At 46.2% G+C, this 18,788-nt stretch overlaps 7 protein-coding genes across 7 annotated transcripts; 1 reads left to right on the forward strand and 6 right to left on the reverse strand.

Annotated features, from left to right (window-relative positions):
* Positions 1-570: 570 nt before the first annotated feature.
* HD556DRAFT_1387686 (casein kinase substrate phosphoprotein PP28-domain-containing protein) lies at positions 571-2,273 on the reverse strand. The gene is made up of 8 exons (XM_041303459.1): positions 2,139-2,273; positions 1,787-2,079; positions 1,691-1,730; positions 1,577-1,630; positions 1,226-1,519; positions 1,134-1,176; positions 972-1,080; positions 571-918 (listed from the first exon to the last, which is right to left on the reverse strand). The coding sequence occupies exons 2-8, from the start codon at positions 1,800-1,802 to the stop codon at positions 863-865; spliced, it is 612 nt and encodes a 203-aa protein (XP_041158024.1). The 5' UTR covers positions 1,803-2,079; positions 2,139-2,273; the 3' UTR covers positions 571-862.
* On the forward strand, positions 1,974-2,744 carry HD556DRAFT_1273369 (NdufA6 NADH-ubiquinone oxidoreductase 14.8 kDa subunit; the record flags this gene model as incomplete). The annotated part of the gene is made up of 3 exons (XM_041299202.1): positions 1,974-2,078; positions 2,138-2,384; positions 2,442-2,744. 3 exons carry the CDS (start codon positions 1,974-1,976, stop codon positions 2,486-2,488), a joined length of 399 nt encoding a protein of 132 aa, XP_041158025.1. The 3' UTR covers positions 2,489-2,744.
* On the reverse strand, positions 2,745-4,766 carry HD556DRAFT_1387710 (uncharacterized protein). Its single transcript, XM_041303460.1, has 7 exons — positions 4,609-4,766; positions 4,344-4,549; positions 4,193-4,294; positions 4,047-4,142; positions 3,651-3,995; positions 3,056-3,589; positions 2,745-2,999 (listed from the first exon to the last, which is right to left on the reverse strand). Exons 1-6 carry the CDS (start codon positions 4,683-4,685, stop codon positions 3,159-3,161), a joined length of 1,257 nt encoding a protein of 418 aa, XP_041158026.1. The 5' UTR covers positions 4,686-4,766; the 3' UTR covers positions 2,745-2,999; positions 3,056-3,158.
* Positions 4,767-10,358: 5,592 nt separating this feature from the next.
* HD556DRAFT_1201460 (uncharacterized protein) lies at positions 10,359-11,272 on the reverse strand (the record flags this gene model as incomplete). Its single annotated transcript, XM_041296395.1, has 3 exons — positions 10,359-10,462; positions 10,627-11,109; positions 11,161-11,272. Coding segments are annotated over 3 exons (699 nt in total), but the record flags the coding sequence as incomplete, so codon positions are not given.
* A 478-nt stretch (positions 11,273-11,750) lies between these two features.
* On the reverse strand, positions 11,751-12,962 carry HD556DRAFT_1445640 (uncharacterized protein; the record flags this gene model as incomplete). Its single annotated transcript, XM_041306970.1, has 4 exons — positions 11,751-11,890; positions 11,950-12,076; positions 12,138-12,619; positions 12,674-12,962. The coding sequence occupies 4 exons, from the start codon at positions 12,960-12,962 to the stop codon at positions 11,751-11,753; spliced, it is 1,038 nt and encodes a 345-aa protein (XP_041158028.1).
* A 945-nt stretch (positions 12,963-13,907) lies between these two features.
* On the reverse strand, positions 13,908-16,482 carry HD556DRAFT_1445641 (uncharacterized protein; the record flags this gene model as incomplete). Its single annotated transcript, XM_041306971.1, has 8 exons — positions 13,908-14,527; positions 14,577-14,798; positions 14,844-14,914; positions 14,965-15,184; positions 15,238-15,611; positions 15,660-16,021; positions 16,071-16,210; positions 16,278-16,482. The coding sequence occupies 8 exons, from the start codon at positions 16,480-16,482 to the stop codon at positions 13,908-13,910; spliced, it is 2,214 nt and encodes a 737-aa protein (XP_041158029.1).
* A 1,712-nt stretch (positions 16,483-18,194) lies between these two features.
* Positions 18,195-18,621, reverse strand: HD556DRAFT_1310207 (uncharacterized protein; the record flags this gene model as incomplete). The annotated part of the gene is made up of 2 exons (XM_041300383.1): positions 18,195-18,412; positions 18,465-18,621. Coding segments are annotated over 2 exons (375 nt in total), but the record flags the coding sequence as incomplete, so codon positions are not given.
* Between the last annotated feature and the right edge of the window lie 167 nt (positions 18,622-18,788).

Here is an 18,788-nt window from a genome sequence, read left to right on the forward strand (position 1 = left end):
ATATATACGTATGGTGTCGTTTTGGACCCATAGTAGCAGCCGGCTCGAACTTGATGGCCAAACGATGTCTTCGAGGTGATTGAAATCCGGAAAATCAACCGTCTGGAAGCCGGTTCATACCATAGGTCCAGAAACGGCTAAAACTTGACCCTGGGGTCACATTCCAGCCAGGTATCTACCGTCGGAAATTTTTGACAACACGCAGTGATAGAAACTTGAATACGAGACTTACAATAATGATTAACGTAGCAATGACCCTTAAAGATACAACGATTGTCCAAGCTGCAAGACTCGCAGTGCGAAATTGCCTTGCTGCCGAATCCCCAGCGATGGCAACTGTCGTTGACCACGGAACATCCATAACCCACATCTATCCACAGGCCTCCATAACAAAATAAGGACAAGATTCACGATCGGCATCGCGATTATCAATACAACAAGACATCCTCTTGAGATCATCCTCGCAACACGAACGAACCTATCTCCATCTTCCGGAAGACGTGGTATAAAAAGCGTCACGACCACTCCCGTGACACTGATACCAGAAATAACGCAAAGCACGAGCGCAAGCGTGCGTGCGTGTACATCGCTCGTAAGAGCCATTTGAAATGCGAGGGAATAGCGGATCGTGCAGTATATAGCCCATATACCTCTTCACTATCCTGCGTGCTCCACAGTTTCCGTGCTTCTTCGGCCTTGGTGGCTGGATGAGTGTCGCCCAGGTATCTTCCACAGCGTGCACTGTGCAAATTCCCTCTGGTTACTTAGCGCATTCGTAGGATGATTACAGAGTTACAGAATGCCACGCAAGCAGTACACAGACTAATTATCAGTGTCTTATCACGATTGGAGCGCGAGCAAATCAAGTACGCTTCTTCTCGGCTGCCTTGCGCTTGGCCTCTATCTCTGCGGCCTTTGCTGCGGGATAGTCAGTATCATTATGAATGACTTGGGTGGACATCGCAGCGAACCTTCGGCTTCAGCCTTCCTCTTGGCTTGAGCAGCCTCCCGTTCCTCTTTGATCTTTCTAAGGCGAGCGAGATCTGACTTTGCTTCGTCGGTCTTTCCAGCAACATGTAGCTACAGTCGAAGGAGTAAGCCGAATGAAGACATGAGATGTTGCTCAAACTGACCTTCCAGTAGCGATCCTTGGCTTCTTGTTTCTCCTTCGCCTCCCTGAGAAATAGACAGTCAGTGACATTATTTCCGAGACGTGGATACTCACCTTTCTCTACGAGTTAGCTCTCGAGGTGCGCCAAGATCGGATATATTCATCTTCTTCTCGACATGGTTGGGATTTATTAGATCTGCATCTGTGTCACTCTCTCCCTCCGCTTGTTGTTTCTGGTCCGCTTGTTTCTTCTTGAGCGCCTTTCGCTCGGCACGACTTAGCTCAGGCTGTGCGACACTGCCGCTGGCCCCTTCTTCTTCTTCTTCCTCTTCTTCCTCCTCCTCCTCCTCTTCCTCTAATTTGTTCTCTTCGTCTGAGTCGGTCTCGCCCTCTTGATCACGAGGAGCCCTGATCAGGACAAACTATTGAACCGAATTCCATAATTATCTCCCATGAAAAACTCACCATCGTTTATCAAGCGACACAGCAGTTCCGTTCTCGTCTATTTCGAGGTGTTTGCTAAGTTAAACAACGCTATTCAGCGTTGACGATGGGATGACAACGGTGGGCGAATTGCACCTGAAATTCCTCCCTCCGCCACGCTTGGTCTTAAATTTACCTGTTCGATAAGGATTCAAGAAACGAATCTCTAATCCAGTCAAAATTGACTGTTACCTGAGCCTCTGACCATCTTATTCTCTTGGGTGTGATGTTGTGAGGAGTCAAGAGATCAGAAGAATCGCTTTCAGGCGGATAAGATAGATAACAATACTCAAATGAACTTAGGAAAAGCTTATGTCAGCAGCTCCACCCGGGGCCGCTTTGCAACAACGACGCTGTCAGTTACTAGTTCAGGCCGACCATGACCACAATACCCTCCCGACTCGCGCAGATGACGCGCATCTCAAGTAGCCGCACAGAAGCGCGCCTTCGAGTTATTGACCTATATAGAGCATGGGTCCGTGCTGTACGTTCGTCACCGACTGAGCTAGCTTCCTACCCGACATTAACCGAACGATCTTCAAGGCTCCTGAGATTTGTACAATCTATGCGTTGAACGTCACTCCAACCTACCTGCGCCAATCAATTCGCCAGAAGTTTGAGCAGAACCGCCATGTAACAGACCAGCGCGCCATCGAGGTGTTACTGCTCAAGGGCCAGCAGGAATTGCAGGAGACGTTGAACTGTTGGAAGCAGCCGGACCATATATATGGGATTATACTCCAAAATAACCAACGGCCACACCGAACATTCCTGCAGAAGTTCTATGAGGGTGAGTTTCACTCCTTTTCCTTTCATTCGATCCCACTCATGCTATATACCACATTAGGTCGTGACGAGGATGCTGTTCTTCCCGCTGCATCTGGCACTGTATAGAACATAGATGAGAATGATCTTCAGTACCGCCTTCTCCTTTCGAAGCATCGATTGCGTAGATTTACACGTCAGTGTTGGGTGGATAATGCACCTGCCAGTTGCGGCCATTTTGCTGCCTGAAGTTTTCAGACCGATCAGAAAACATCCAACTGTTTCAGCCCACCTCCCGGTTTTAAAGTGTGACCTGCACCCCGGCGCCTACACACTTTGCAAGAGGGTATACCGAGCAGTGATTGTTCGGTGTATCAACGGTGATAGATGTGACAAAGCAAATATTATTGACAACATTGCTGAAGATACTACATATCGGTTGGCTAGTGTGTTAGTAAGTGTACGTATATGATTGATACATGGCGCAAATTCCTTCGCGAGCGAACAATATTCAACATGGTCATGACAGGCAGTCAAGCGGGTCCGGCTCGCTATCGTCGATTCGATGCAACGTAGCGCTTGCCTTAATGCGGTCTAGGACATCCTTCGGCGGACCTCTGGATTTTGACTGGGAATTGGGCTATAAATCGGCTTGTGAGAAAAGATTAGGACACTGGTTATATAAATAAAACCGACCTTCACCGTCCTCGGCTTTCTCGATGGAAGGGCGTTCTCTTTGTGTTTCCCGGATGAGATATGCACGCTGAAGTCGCAGATTATGGGAGCGCTCAGCCAGTTTTTACAATAGGACGTACCCTGGCTTCGGTTCTTCATCAAATCTTGCCTTCTTTGAAACAGGTTTCTTAGGCATGTGATCTTCATCATCCGATTCCTGTGGGTGCGCCTTCTTCTTTGTGTCTTGTTTCATAGCCGAATGAGGTTTCTTGACAGCAGTGTCTTCGGGATCAGATTTCGATACCGCAACGGAGTTAGATAAAAGCAAAGATTTAGCGCTTTGGGATTTGGACACTTTCGGCTTCTTGAGAGGCTGTTTCACATCTCCACCAACATCGTCATCAGGTGCACTGCGCTTGGGGTTAGTGGTCGACCTCTTCATGGGGATATCAACGGTCAGAGATCCATAAACTTTGGTTTTCACCAAATCTGGAGACTCGTCGACCTCCGTCCGCTTTGAACATTTCGGTACCCGAGAAGCATATATCAGCTCTGCTGTTAAATGAAGGTGTTGAGATGATGTTTGCAGTGTTGCATACATGTATAAAGATATTACCTTCATCCGAGTGCTCCTTGCGAATTTCTGTGCGTTGTTTGGCTTGTGCCCGATTAAGTGGAGCATCTTTGGCAGAAAGCCGTTTGTGAGCAGACTTCGGGACCGCCCAAGGCTCAGCGGCTGCAGGTTTGTTGTCAGGCATGGGCGTACCCTCATCGTCGGGTTCGATTGTGACGACGACAGGCTTCCTTTTAGAGTGTGTCTTTGGTCGAGGAGCTTCTACCAGGGTGCCTTCGTCGTCTGATCGAGGCACCTCTGCCTTGCTTTTGACTTTAGGTATGTCGGGTGGCTTTTCCTTTGACGTCCGCATCTTGCGGTTTGATGATTCAGGATCAGCGTGGATATCTGGGTGAATGAGCGTCTACATATGCAAAAAGATGATGATGATGAACGTGCCATGATCATTAGCTTGAGATTTGGTTTTCGGTGGCCGTCCTCGGCGGTTAGAAGCAGGTTTGACTTTGGTTGTTTCTGCTTCTGAGATATCGTTGCCTGACAAGTGGTATGGGAAATAATCTGAACAGAATGAAAGAGAAACTAACCGTCAGTAGCTTTGACCTTGTCTTTAACCTTGCGAGTAGTAGGACCTGCTTTCTTCTTTGTCTTCACCTTCGAGATTTTACCTCCGGACTGAGTAGAGGGACCTGCACAATGATCGACCGATGACGTTGCGCGTGAAGTAGTAATACACACCTGCCGCAGCGTTTCTACTGACCAGACCCGCTGGCGCCTCCGTGTTGACTTTTGAGCGTGAAACCTTGTCATTGATAGGACTCCCTTGGGCTTTACTGGCCGTCTTCTTGCGTGACTTCATGGCCACTTTTAAAGGAGACTCTCCAGAAACGGTGCGGGCCAACAGGATATCTTTGAGGACATTCTTTTCCGAGGGAACAAATGCACTGCAGAGGGCGATTGGGGTGAGTTCAGTACATATGGGTAGTAGGTACTGTGTGCTGACCCTCCACGATCCCTAAATCGTGCCTGCTGTCTCTGAAGGCGCTGGGCCTTGCTCTCCTCCACAGTTACAGGTAGCATCTAGAGCTCACGAAGAAGTAGAAGATAGAGAAAGCTTAGCGTGTCCATGTCAACTTTGAGACTTCAGAAACTAGAGTCATGTGACAAGTGAAAGTCAATCACGTGATACGCGATTGTCCGACAATCAGGTATTTACGAACTAAATTTCGTCGGAATGTCTCACAGCAGTATACAACGATATTGAATCCTACGGAGTAACGAAAGACTCTTGCTTCGCAGAAGGACTGTTGCATCCTCTATACAAGAAGAATGATAGACGGGAGATCCATCAGCAAAACCCTGATTTGGGTACAGCGCCACAGCCACACAGCGTGTCACAGGTCATAATTTTTTTTTTGCAAAGGCTCTGCAGCATCACAGAAGTACTAATTCTATGTAAAAATAAATGTAATGTAGTCATAAATATATATACAACATGATGGTATACTAACAATTATGTTTTATTGAGAAATTGTGTAGTGCGCAGCACTGTGCAGCGCTGTACAGCGCTGTGCATGGGGGGACCTTGCTGTGACGCTGTGATGCTGTGCAGGGTTGTGCAGCGCTGTACATAGGGTTAGGGTTTTGCTGATGCGCCTCACAAACTATAGGCCAATCACTCTCCTGAACAGCGACTATAAAGCACTCACCAAAGCACTAGCCCTTAAACTCGCGAGGACTGTACCACCAATTATCCACGAAAACCAAGCTGGCTTTGTACCGGGTAGAAGCATCACAGATCAAATTCGCCTAACCCAAATGATTATGGAGTATGCTGAAGTCAAAAAGGAAAACAGCGTAATTGTAGCGCTGGATCAAGAGAAAGCCTACGACAAAATAGCACATGATTATCTGTGGAAAGTTCTAGAAAAATTCGACTTACCAAAGAACTTCATCAAAATGGTTCAATCTCTCTACAGAGATGCCGAAACTTCTATAATGATTAATGGTGAAATCAGCGCCAAATACAAAGTGACAAGGGGTGTAAGACAAGGAGACCCCCTGTCGTGCCTCCTGTTCGATCTTGCAATTGAGCCACTAGCTGAAATGTTAAGACAATCAAACTTCACAGGCTTCAAAACCAAGGAAATGGCTTACCGCATCGTGGTAACAATGTTTGCTGATGACACGACCGTCTACCTAACAGAGAAAGATGATTTCAAAGCACTAAGCAGCATCCTAACAGGCTGGTGCAGAGCGTCTGGAGCGAAATTCAACACCTCAAAAACAGAGGTGATCCCAATTGGTTCTAGAGAATACCGAAACAAAGTAATAGAGTCCTGGAGAATCAACGACTCACAAGAAGCTCTCCCATCTAACATCGACATTGCCAGAGATGGCAAAGCTACGAGAATTCTCGGTGCATGGATCAGTAATGGAATAAACGAGCAGGCTATATGGTCTCCAGTCCTAGAAAAAATTGAAAGCACGCTCCAGAGATGGGAAAGATGGCACCCTACCATAGAAGGGAGGAAAATTATCCTCCAGCGAACCATTGGAAGCATGACTCAATACTTAACCACCGCACAGGGAATGCCGAAAGACATTGAAGAACTCCTGAGAACAAAAACTCGTAAATTCATCTGGGATAGCAGAGGAAGTAACTCAATTAGCATAGACACGCTGTGCACACCAATAATGGAAGGTGTTACGCTCAGCGTTTGTGAGACGTCTTAATGTTCAAAGGTTACAAGTAAAGTCGATGTTCTGGTAGAGATGAAGCTAGATTGCAGGCCCTGGTCTGCGTAGGTCAAGTTAAAGATACAAAGCGTAGAGTAGCGAGTATATATAAGGTTCTTGAAGCGGAGCTTGAATATGAACAGTGAATAGGAAAAAGAGTAGAAACATCGTACGATAGAATGTGATAGAATGTCATGGAATGATTAGTAAATAGAGTGAAAAGGTGAAAAGGTGAAACTGTAACATTACCCCCGTTTTAAGGGTAGTAAGCCCAGATTACTACAAAATATTAGAGACGGTGTGATCGTTTATAGAAAGAAAGAATGTCTGAAGCGTTACCCAACTGTTCCTCCATCATCCACTCGTTTTCGGAACTCGGGAATCCTTTCCACTTTACATGATAGGTTCGGCGACATGCCGTGCCGCGATGACCGATAATAGCTTCTACTTCGTATTCCTCTTCTCCGTTCACAATATCAGGGGGTGGAGCGATATGATTGGGGCCATGTACATCGTTTTCTTTATATGGTGAGAGAAGAGCGGCGTGGAATACCGGGTGAATACGCCATTGGTTAGGGAGTTTTAATTTATACGTGATGGGGGAGAGGACTTGGGTAATGATGAACGGCCCTTCCCATTTCGGGGCGAGTTTTCGATTAGGGTATCTGAGATGAAGGTTTTTGGCTTCTAGCCATACCTTATCGCCTATAGAGAATGGTACGAATTTGGACGTGATTTGTTGACGCATAGTGTTACGTGCGAGTTCGTGAGCGGCTAGCGCTTCGTCGCGTGCTGTCATATCCCACATTCCGGACCAACATCCGACGACATTCCCATGCCTCATCTGGACCTCCGGACCTCCTGTCCATGTCTCCAGACCCAATCCTCTATCCGTCCGGATCCCTGTACTCCTGCATCTGATATCCAGACACCAGATCTGATATCCACATCTCCGGATCCTGGATCCGACCTATGCTTCATATCCTAACCCAAACCTTAAATCAGCGCCCATCCCCTTATGGTAATCACCTGTCTCCGGACTCCGGAACATCCGGATCCGACCCGCATCTATCTTCCATGCCTTTTCCCTTTGTGCGTTCCTTCTCAAGTTAGACTATACTCATTTTCCGTACCTCATTTCATCTCCGAGTTCATTTCCTATGATCCGTCTTATTTTCTAATACATTTCCACATGCTCATACATAGCCTTACCCCTCTGCTTACTGATCTGCACAGACTTGCCTCTAGTATATAAACCCCAGTAGATACTCCTGTATTTCCTCAGTCTGAATATCATACACATATTAGTCCTCGCACTAGCCTTCACCCTAAGTCCTCGTAACAGTTCTAGTCCTCCGACTTAGTCATTATCCATCTCAGGCCTAGGGAGGAATTCCCTAGGCCGGAGCTCCGCTCCTCCACTCATCCGATCCTCCATTCCTCCGAGTTTCCAGAAGTTCCTCCGGAACTTTCCCGCGGTCCTCCGGACCTATTCTGCTTCGGACTTTGTCCTTGCAGCCTTTCCTCTGTTTGCTTCTACTCAGGACTTGTCCTGAGTAGCCATTACACATATCCCCGTCAGGACAAAACTCCATCGTAATTTCCGGAAGTTCCTCTGGAACTTTCCCGCACTCATCCGGAAGTTTCTCGCACTCGTCCGGAAAGTCCTTCCGAAGTTTCCCACGCTCCTCCGGAAGTCCTTCGGACTTCACTGGACTTTCTCCGAACTTCATTCTGAAGTTAAGGGCACATACTCGGGTAAGGGGCGCAGCGCACGAGCTGAAGCCAAGCCCCTTGGAATCAGTCCTACCCTTTGTGCACGGTCTTAACACGTGCTTTATTTAGCATAAGGAGTCGTTGTTCAATATTAGGGATGTCGGTTTTAGGATGTGAATCGGGAAGGTGTTTTGGGTGATAGCCCATCATGAGGTAGAATGGGGAGGTGCCGCGAGCGGAATGGTGTCGTGAGTTGTGGACGAACTCAGCGAGGGGGAGCATGGCGGCCCAACCTGTTTGGTCATTGGCACAAAAGATTCGGAGATAGACTTCGAGTTCCTGGTTTACTCGTTCAGTCTCTCCATCACTTTGGGGGTGGAATGCGGTGGAAAGGGAATTCTTGTATCCGAGGAGTTTTCTGAGTTCGAGTTGGAATCTGGATGCGAATTGGGGTCCGCGGTCTGATATAATTTTATCGTAAAGTCCGTATCTAGAGAACACTTTTGAAAAGAAAACGTTTGCGACTCCTTCAGAGTCTATCGTCTTGAGACAAGGGGTGAGAATTACCCCCTTCGAAAGTCCATGGTCTACCACGACCATGATAGAGTCGAACCCATCAGATAATGGGAGGTCGGTGATGAGGTCTACTGAGCAGTGGGCAAAGGGTCGGTTGGAAATGGGAGCGGGTATAGGGGAGAGAGGAGGGTGTGAGGGATGCGTGTTGACTTTGTTCTGTTGGCATACGCTACAGCCTTCGACATAGTTTCTTACGAAGTTCGAAAGGCCTGGCCACCAGTAGTCTCGCGATAGGAGTTCCTGGGTTTTGAACCGTCCAGGGTGCCCTGCGGTAGGTGAGTCGTGATGGAGGGAGGTGAGTTCGTGGTGGAGTTCGCCGGGGGGTACATAGGTGAGTCCTTTATAAAGTAGAATTCCGTCGCTCAATTTCCAATCGGAAAGAGCCGAGCGGAGTGGAGGCGGGGTTTCTGGGTCCGTAAGCGCTTTTAGCACTGTATGTACTACTGGGTCCATGAAGGAAGAAATACGTAATCTGTCCGTAAAAGAAGAATCAATGACGTTGATAAATAATGAGTCAGGAAGTAATTGGATGGATGTGTTGTCCTTTTCGTCGCTATCGACCGGAAGGTGATCCGCTCTACGAGATAATAAATCGGGTATGATTAAGTCTTTGCCCCCTACCAGCAGTATTCCCAGCGCATCAGCAATGACTTGGGCGAGCTGAACAGCGCGCCCAAAATAGAAAAATACCCGGTAAGTCTGACACTGTCATCACTCCCTCGGCAACTGATGCCGGTGACTAAATTAGGCTTTCGACGCTATCAACATTCACACCCCGCCATCACTAAACGTTACTGCACACTTTGCTCATCATTTCCAACAGTGAGCTCAATATTTTCCCTCTCCCACCATCGTTTCTCACCAGATCCTTGTTGCATCTTGCGTGTGGGACAGGGGACGACACATATCGCCCATCTACGCTATTTTTCCTGCTGTAGGTTCAGTCCTCCCTGCGCTCTTCAACTTCAATGGTGAGCTCAATGTGTTTCCTCTCCTGCCATCGTTTCTCACTGGATTCTTGTTGCATCTTGTGCATTGGACAGGGGACGACATTTATCGCCCATCTATATTGTCTTTCCTGCTGTAGGACCAGTCCTTCCTGCGCTCTTCCACTTCAATGGTGAGTTCAACATTTTTCCTCTCCCGCCATCATTTCTCACTGGACCCTTGTTGTATCTTGTGCGTATAGACATTCATCACCCATCTACGTTTTTTTTCCTGCTGTAGGACCAGTTCTCCCTGCGCTCTTCAACTTCAATGGTGAGCTCAATATTTTCCCTCTCCCGCCATCGTTTCTCACCGGGCCCTTGTCGCATCTTGTGTATTGGACAGTGGATGACATTTTTAAGCTATCTACATTGTTTTCCCCACAGTAGGATTATTGTCGAATGATAACTACACACTCCCAAGGCTCTCGCTCCCTGCGTTGTCCTGCTCGTTGTCCTGCTCGTTGTCCCGCCCTTCATCTTCTGTGTCTGTGTCACAGACTGTTTGGGCACTCTTGGTACTGTTAATGTTACGTCGTTGTCTGGCTTTGCGTGGTTTGTAGACTCGTTCACCATTTGCTTGACGCTCGTGGTTATCGCTAATGCGGTCTGACAACTCCTCATCAGTCAACAAAATCCAGCGGCATTTGTCAGTGACTAATGCATTGAGCAGGGTGATTAAACACTCTCGACGGCCAATTTTCCCAGGGTTGCAAATGTTCTTCTCGTAAGTCCATCCATCCATTGCGACCGCATAAACCTCTACGATCTTCTTCTCATAGTTGTCGTAGTTCATTGGCACCTTCTTCGATGTTAAGTGGTGCTTTTGCAAAATATTATCTGTATGACATATTAGGCTAATAGAAAGATATTATCATTGGCACGTACCCAACCCATCTTGAATGTTTTTTCTGCACAAACTGACTAATCGTGACAACAACAACCTGTTTGTGGCACGTGCTGATGACTCTGAAAGTGTAATGTCCATTCCTCGGCTCAAACACAGAAACGATGCTGAATCAAGCTGTGCATACCAAAATCTCCGACCGCCCATGACTCAAACTTGAGTGCGAGATGCTTGGGTTCGAAATGTAGTACATCCTTGATGAAGGACTTGGCCTTAGCGGTGAGGAATATTTTAGCTTCGTGGTAATGTTCTAAATCTCCCCGAACAGCAATGTAGAAGCCTTCGACCGAGGTACGTGCATGTATAGCTAACCACTGCATGACGCTCAACCATGTTGAATACAGTGACATTGTAAGTAGACTGACCTCTTTTTCCATGGTGCTGAAGGTTGAGTTTACGTCCTTTATTAGTGCTTTTGGATTCGAACGGACTATGCTAATCCGTGTCGCACGCAACTCGTCGATACCAAGCCTCAGTTTAGTTTTTTCAGCCTCCAGCAAACGGCTATATTCCCGCAGAAGCTTGGTGGGATTCGCAGCAATGAACACTGGGAGTCTGTACTGTTCCCCAGGCCCACGAGCTGGAGAAGAAATATATAGATAATTGATACCTCACGAGGTGTGGTACGTACTCTCATTGGCTTCATTGAGTTTTACGCTCATGAAAGCATTCCACGAACTGGCCTTGCGCCATTGTCGTGTCAGTCGGCCACCATTCAGTTGGGCTCGTGTCCATTTCAAAGATCTTTCAATAGTAAGATATGTATGTATGTTCTTTCTTTGTGTTGTGGAATACTGACCTTCCATAATCTTGAGATATAGCCCGTGCTTCCTCGTGGTAGGCATCTTGTGCAGTCCCAATGGCATTTGTGAGATTGGTGAGCTTCTGACGCTGTTCTGCTTTCTGTGTGCTAGTGAGCTTTGCACGTGTACGCTTTTGAGTCTGGAGGACTGCCATGGTTTTGATATGTGGGAGGGGGGGACTTGCTATCAATGGACAACAAAAAATTTTGTACTTATGAATCATCTTAGAATTAATCAGAATATTTACTAGAAAATTTGAGTTGTTGATAGGACAATATAACCTGAGCTCGGCTGCAATCAAAATTTTGGAGTTCCTATTACACAAAGATTTGAGTTGTTGATACAATATAACATTATGGACATATTGATCTACTGAGCTAAACTAAGCTCGGCTGCAATCAAAATTTTGGAGTTCCTATCAGTTTCTCACTCGGTCGATGTGCATCAGGTGCACAACACCATTGATAGTCACAGAGTACGTTCCTTGTACTCCTGTGATTCCTTGCAATACAGGTGTACCAGGTTCAGCATGGTACGGAGGAGGAGCACCATAAAATACTAGAAGTTATTGTAACTCAGATATCACGACATGATGGTAGGGCAACTGTAAAACATACCATCATTCATTTGAGTATTAGTGTGTGCTCCAGTATGAAGTTCAGACATTGACACATCCTGAGACAATGCTGAGACCGCATGTGTGTCAGCATCTTCATTGCGGCGCCTGTTGTCTTGTTCGGAATCCTGCTTGACGGAGATTATAGAAGTATTAAACAAAATTATAATGTCCGGTAGAACTTCTCACCTCTTCTGATGTTTCTGTCTCTGACTCAACAATAACAATCGGCGAGCGCACTGAGGGACCTGGTGCTCGCCGAAGACGAGGCGCTAAGGAAGCTTGCGCTGGCCGAAGACGAGGCACTGGGGGAAGTGGTGCTGGCCGAAGGCAAGGCACTGAGGGAGGTGGTGCTGGCTGAAGGCGAGGCGCTGAGGGAGGTGACACTGGCAAACTTTGGATATCGAAATGTACTCGCTGGCGGGACCGACTACTAGTACGTTCCTCTGAGCGATTAGTGTTGAGAGAAGGGGCTAGTGCATGTGTAGCCAGCGTGGAATGACTGGTGTGGATGGGCTGGTCAGGGTGTCGCTGATGTTGATATTTGTGATGGGAGCAGCAGGGAGTGGTAGGCACTGTCCTAGCATGATGGGTAGTGATGTGTGATGAGCGCGCAGGCAACTCAAAAACCGCTGATGCACGGCTACCGTGCTGGAACATGTTATTTTCCTCTAGCACAATGTCTGAATCAATAACGGTTGCGATGAATGTTAAAAACCACTCACCAACAACCCAGCCACCAGTCTCTTGATTCAAACGAGGTAAAGTTGGGCTATTCCAGCTGTGGCTAAAAATTTTGTTGTACACCGTGACTGCAATTTGCTGGGTGAAATTTTCTTTCATAAGGTTGATCGCATTCTCGGTCTCCACATCCGGGAGCCTGTCTGGATCCTGTTCGTGTAGGTTCCTCGACCTTGACAATTTTAGGGCGATGGAGGGATGGCGAAAAGTTCTCGAGTGACGATCCCAGTGTGAGAGCAAGATCTGCGCCTCTATTTTGAGGGAGAACGACATCTAGATAGAAAATAATGAAGTGTTTTAGTTGGCGGAACAGCAGGCAGTATTAATGACTATAGAACTCACTGTATTGTCTCTATGGCCTGCAAGATCAAGCCAATGAAGATCGGGCAATGCTGAACAGTCAATAACGTCGAAGGTAGTACTATGTGGCATTGAAGAGAGGTAAGGAGTAACGAGTCCAGATTGAAAACAGGAACCGAACGACTGTAGACTAATGAAATTGGCGCCTTAATGGAAATGATTAATACAAGTCTGAAGTCATGCAACTGAGAAATCATACTGGAACACGAAGCATATAGACATCGAGGTAGTCAGATGAGCAGCTGTGGCATGGTTGATGGAATTAGATGTACACTGGCAGATACTCCAAAGTACTGCAACTAGTAGCTTTGAATGTGTTGAGAACGATCTAATACTGGTGTATGGCGCCGCTTACCAGATTTGAAACATATTCAAGGTCAGTCACTCACAAAAACTTTGGATGCGGCTATCCTCATAAAAACTTGGAATCCAGGTAAGTTACCTTCAGCAAGAGCAACACCAAGTCACTCACAAAAACTCGGAAGGTAAGTCATCTTCAGCAAGAGCGACACCAAGTCACTCACAAAAACTTGGAAGGTAAGTCATCTTCATTACTAAGAGTGACACCGAGTCACTCACAAAAACTTGGAAGGTAAGCCATCTTCATTATTAAGAGTGACACCAAGTCACTCACAAAAACTTGGAAGGTAAGTCATCTTCATTACTACTAAGAGCAACACCGAGTCACTCACAAAAACTTGGAAGGTGATTATCTTCATTACTAAGAGTGACGCCGAGTCACTCACAAAAACTTGGAAGGTAAGTTATCTTCCTTTATCTTCATTAAGAGCGACACCAAGTCACTCACAAAAACTTGGAAGGTAGTTTCTCTTTGTATATTCAATTTCGAAATATATTCTAGATAATACAAGATTCCAAGCGGTCAACTTCATCAGATAGATCGTCAGCCTCGTCAGCCTCAATGCTCCTAGCTCCCCTCAGATCTGCCATCATTTCAGCTGCATCCCCTTCATCAATCCCCCTCTTCTCCACCCATCTCAACCCCGAGTAACCAGGTAGCTCGTAAATCGCATCAATTCTACCACAATGCACATCATTGACCCGCTTGCGTTCCTCGTACACGCAGCAGATCTCATGTGAGAGTGCTGGGTCTGACTCCAGCAATGATTCGAAGCTGGACTGTAAGTGGGCATCTTCATCGTCAACCCAAGCAGCAAGTCGTCCCACCTCGATGTTGAGTCGCTGAATCTCTTCGCGAGCACGCAAAATCTTGAAATAATGATTAGCAACCTCACGATTTACTTTTGAAGCCCAAGGCTTCTGGAGTAAATGATGGCGCAAGTGCTTCAAAAGGTCAAATTCACCCAGCCAAGCATAAGACGCAATATCGCTGAATTCTAGCATTTCTCGCGGTGGTGTCTGCACAGGGGCGAGTCGGTTGTACCTTTCGAGCACTGTGCGAATAGCTGCTGACCGGCGACTGATAGCACTTGAAATGTGCTGGCGAAGTTTGTAACCTCCGTAGTTTTGTTAGAACAGCATCAGGTGAATAAAAAGGATGCATACCGGTACCTGCAATATTGGCCTTAGCCAACTCAAAGAGCCTTTGGACGACGAGGCCCTGCAATTGCTCAATCACCCGAATAAACTGTCGGTTAGTAAGATAGGCTAGGGCTTCCTTGTATTTCGGATCATCTGGCTGCCATCGTTCCGTAATTGCCATGCGACGCTCAAGATCATCAACAGCATTCATTTCGACAAGCAGCTTGCGATAAGCTGCATTCCGTTCTGCCTCTCAAGCTCTGGCAAACACTTGTTAGTCCTTTTGTAGACCATGAGAAAGCGTGAAGTCCGCTGGCATATACGTTAAAAATTGAACCGTTGTGATGCTACCATATGCGGCCCTAAAAAGAGGCGCATCAGTACAAATTAAATTCTATCAAATGTTACTCACTGGGCTCTCATTAGCGATTCCAATGCCTCCACGTAAGCCATAGCTTCGACGTCTTCATCAGATTCTTCTGCCATACTCTCCAAAAAGTCAAGTTCTTCGGCATTCCAGTGCTCAAAGTCAACATCTGTAATCTTCAGTGCCAACTTGAGCTCTTCGACAGCGGGAGTAAGATCATTGACGATCGCGAGTGCTTGTTTATAATTATTGTACAAGAATTTACCTAAAATTTAGTCAATCTCACTTCCAGAATATCGAGGACTTAAAATGCCTTACTTAGCTCGAGATATCTATCAGCGTCCCATTGCCGAAAGTGAAGATCGACGAACTGGAGCCAATGAAAGTAAGAGGCATGGTGGATAACTGGAGCAACAGTGTTTGATCCCGAGAAGACACGCTCACACGTCTCAAGGTCCTCAAGACCGAGACCACGTCGGTACAGAGGGTGAAACCGAAGTTGACATCGGTGGTTGTGAGCACGGCCATGAAATGAGTTGACGATGAACTGATGTTGATGGGAGCGTGCCTTAGCGGAGATTGAGCTAGCATTCACAGTTGTCTGATAGGAACAACCAATGTCGTATCCTGTTGCTCCATTTGGCCTGTAAACGTCGAGAATCTTATTTGTGGTTGCAAGAGCGTATTTTGCACTACAAAGAAATTAGACATCAAATCGTGAATAAAAGGCAGGGACTTACAGCTCCCCACTCCGCCGCATCTCAACTATGGTCTGGACCATACCATGGCGACACGCACTTATGAATATACTGGTTTGCTCGAAAACTTTAATGGTGTTGTCGGTAATCGTATTTGCTGTCTTCCAATTATCGGTGCAAACAGACTCTGTAGCATCAGCTGGAGTAGAGTTTTCTGTGACTTTCCGGGTTCCTGGTCGGAGTTGAACATCATCCTTGAATCTGTCAACTTCGGAAGCAGGAATCAGATACGACGATCTAAAAATGCGCTCGTCTGCATGCCCAGAACCATCGACCCATTTGAGTGAGCTGTTTCCATCAATACTATCCATCCTCCGAGGAAGTAGAGTCGACTTGTTCTCTTGCTGTAGTCCATTCGATTATTTCTCTACAATGCGACAATACACTACATACCTTGTAATCACACGCAGGGCACGTATGGAGCATGCACCAGTCAGGACTGTCTCGTTTCAATGCTATGTTCACTCTTTCTTGAACATGCCGTAAAATGTCGAGATACACATCAAACGCAATCGCAAATTGATCACGCAGAGCTTGAAAGTATGAGCACTGAATCATAGAATTAGAATCACAATAAATTAAGGTACCAAAAGAAATTACGTGCGTTATGAAGTGCACATAGAACCTTGACCATAGCCTGTACGCTAAATGATGGTTTCCATCGGCGAATCTGATGATACAATTCGAGGCACTTGAGAGAAATGGCTATGGTGGGCTGGATGGGAGAGCAACCGATGAGTCCCACATTGATAAGCGAAACATTGGCTGGTTCCTCGGCAGCTTGAGGGATGGAGATTGAAGACATGGACACTATGATTAGTGAGATGCTGTAGCACTCGAGCTCGCGCTAGGCTCGTATTCAGCTGATTCACGATTCATGTCTAATGCCCATTGCACAATAATAACTTCCCGTTCAATCCGACACTTTGACATCGGACCCGACACTTTGACTGGCGGACCCGACGTTTCCCGCGCATCGGACCCGATATTTTCCTGCGCACTTGTCCTATCTGTGTCCCATCCTGTCTTGCTAGCCCCACTAGGTGCATAGTTCATTATTTCGCACATTACTCACATCGTAGCCAGCGCTATTACATGTTTTCCCATAGTCCGCAGCGCCTCATGTTTATTTACATGTACTTCGGATCCGAAATACTCCGCCACTACTTTCGCCTACAGGTTCTGCATTTCTACGTACTTACATATATATTGGACTGACCTCGAGCATTATTCATTATCCAAGTAGTGGGGAGCCGTTCTCCAACGCTTTGTGGTCAAACCCGATATTTCGTAGTTTTTAGTTGACATTGCGAATATGGGCACTCTTTCTATCCGAAATAACTGTTTTTATCGATATTCACCGCATACCGCTCGCTTTCCCGACATTCGTTGTCATTATTCTCTGTAGTCCGCTGAACCCGTACCCGAAACCCGCTAGTCCACTAACCCAAAAACATCGGATCCGACGCTTTGGCGTCGGACTAGTGATTATACCTCCGAACTTTGTTTCCCGTGCTCGGACTTTTGATCACTTATCATTTCACTGTTTTCAGACTTATTCCAGATAGCTAACCCCTCGGGTCGAACGCACTTGTCTACAAGTATAGCAGACTAAGCCGCGCAAGACCACAACATTTTGATATTCACTGCAGGCATTTTCCCATTTTCCTCCACCAAACATTCAAAAAACATTGATTGAGAAGATAGAAATTTCCCCTCATTTTTCCTGTCAAAACATTGAAAAAAAGTAATTCATGTTTCAATGATGTTCTGTGTGTGGGACATGATGCAAAAATTGGACATGTTCCTTCAAGGATAATGCTGTATTTTCCATGTATTGTCTTTGAAATAACAGCTTAAAATAATGTTCATTTTCTTCTCTGTGTTTTTCAAATATACTATGTTTTTCAAATGTTCTGTGTATATTTGAAAAACACAGAGAAGAAAACAAACATTATTTTAAGCTGTTATTTCAAAGACAATACATGGAAAATACAGCATTATCCTTGAAGGAACATGTCCAATTTTTGCATCATGTCCCACACACAGAACATCATTGAAACATGAATTACTTTTTTTCAATGTTTTGACAGGAAAAATGAGGGGAAATTTCTATCTTTTCAATCAATGTTTTTTTGGATGTTTGGTGGAGGAAAATGGGAAAATGCCTGCAGTGATTGCTGATTACTTACTTTGTGTAGTATCCAGCAATTGTTGTCTCGTTACAACGCGCAGTTGGGTTATGTAGGAATAAAAAACGCACCAAAAATATTGATGGTACTGACCTGGAACTCAAATGACCCAGGATCAACTGGGGGAATGTCCAAAGCCTCACAAAGCTTCCAGCGGAGGTAGGCAGCAATGAGATCCTGCATCTGCCTACTCCATGCAGCGTGAAGTTCTCGGTTACGATGCAGTCGACTGCGAGGCACCCGACGACGATGATGTTTGCCTTGAAAACTGTATGAACCATTAATTGCGATACCGCACAGTTTTCAGAACTCACCAATAGATAACTCATGCCTGCGCAGCGCCAACCGCTGAACCCTCACATCCACCTACTGGGTTGCCTTCTGATTCTTCCTCATCTCCTTCCTCCTCATGCTCATCCTCTGCCTCCATGTTGTCCCGGTCGCTATCCATGTCGAAATCTCCGAAATAGTGAGTGTCTGTATTTGTGGTACCTGCCTCAAGCGCTGCCTCAGCAAGAAGCTGACGTGCAGAGGCATTGGCTGCTGTTTTTTTGGTAAAATCAGTTTGAATTGAGACATACAACAACTTGCTCACCAATTTGACCCTGAAGCTGCTCCCTCTCATAAACGATGCAATCCGCTCGCAACTTTGTAAGGTTGGAGCGTAAGGTCCTGAGATCACCAGTAGATTGTACAACAGACTCCTTGACATGGCAGATAGTCGACAGTTTAGTCCATTTGCGACCCATGAGCTAACGTGGGAATGAGTAAACAGTCCCAGAGAACCCCAAGGACCTCTGGCACCACCCTACCATGTCAGCATCACATTAGAATACATCACATAAAACATTGTATAAACACTGTACACACCTGCAGATGATAGCATAAAAATGAGAAGGATTGCTTACTATTGCCAGGG

The sequence above is a fragment of the Suillus plorans genome (genome assembly GCF_016647745.1).
Source record: "Suillus plorans strain S12 chromosome Unknown HD556scaffold_45, whole genome shotgun sequence".
In the NCBI taxonomy this organism is placed as follows: Eukaryota; Fungi; Basidiomycota; class Agaricomycetes; order Boletales; family Suillaceae; genus Suillus; species Suillus plorans.

What these genes read in the sequence shown, in the direction of transcription:
- HD556DRAFT_1387686 (XM_041303459.1), bottom strand. An exon ending in GGCGGAGGGAGGAATTTCAG is followed by an intron (nt 1,631 to 1,690) that starts GTGCAATTCGCC and finishes TGTTTAACTTAG; the next exon opens with CAAACACCTCGAAATAGACG. An exon ending in GTGTCGCTTGATAAACGATG is followed by an intron (nt 1,520 to 1,576) that starts GTGAGTTTTTCA and finishes TGTCCTGATCAG; the next exon opens with GGCTCCTCGTGATCAAGAGG.
- HD556DRAFT_1387710 (XM_041303460.1), bottom strand. Translation starts at nt 4,685, where the DNA reads ATGCTACCTGTAACTGTGGAGGAGAGCAAGGCCCAGCGCCTTCAGAGA. An exon ending in CAAGGTCAAAGCTACTGACG is followed by an intron (nt 4,143 to 4,192) that starts GTTAGTTTCTCT and finishes ACCACTTGTCAG; the next exon opens with GCAACGATATCTCAGAAGCA. An exon ending in CAAGGAGCACTCGGATGAAG is followed by an intron (nt 3,590 to 3,650) that starts GTAATATCTTTA and finishes TTCATTTAACAG; the next exon opens with CAGAGCTGATATATGCTTCT.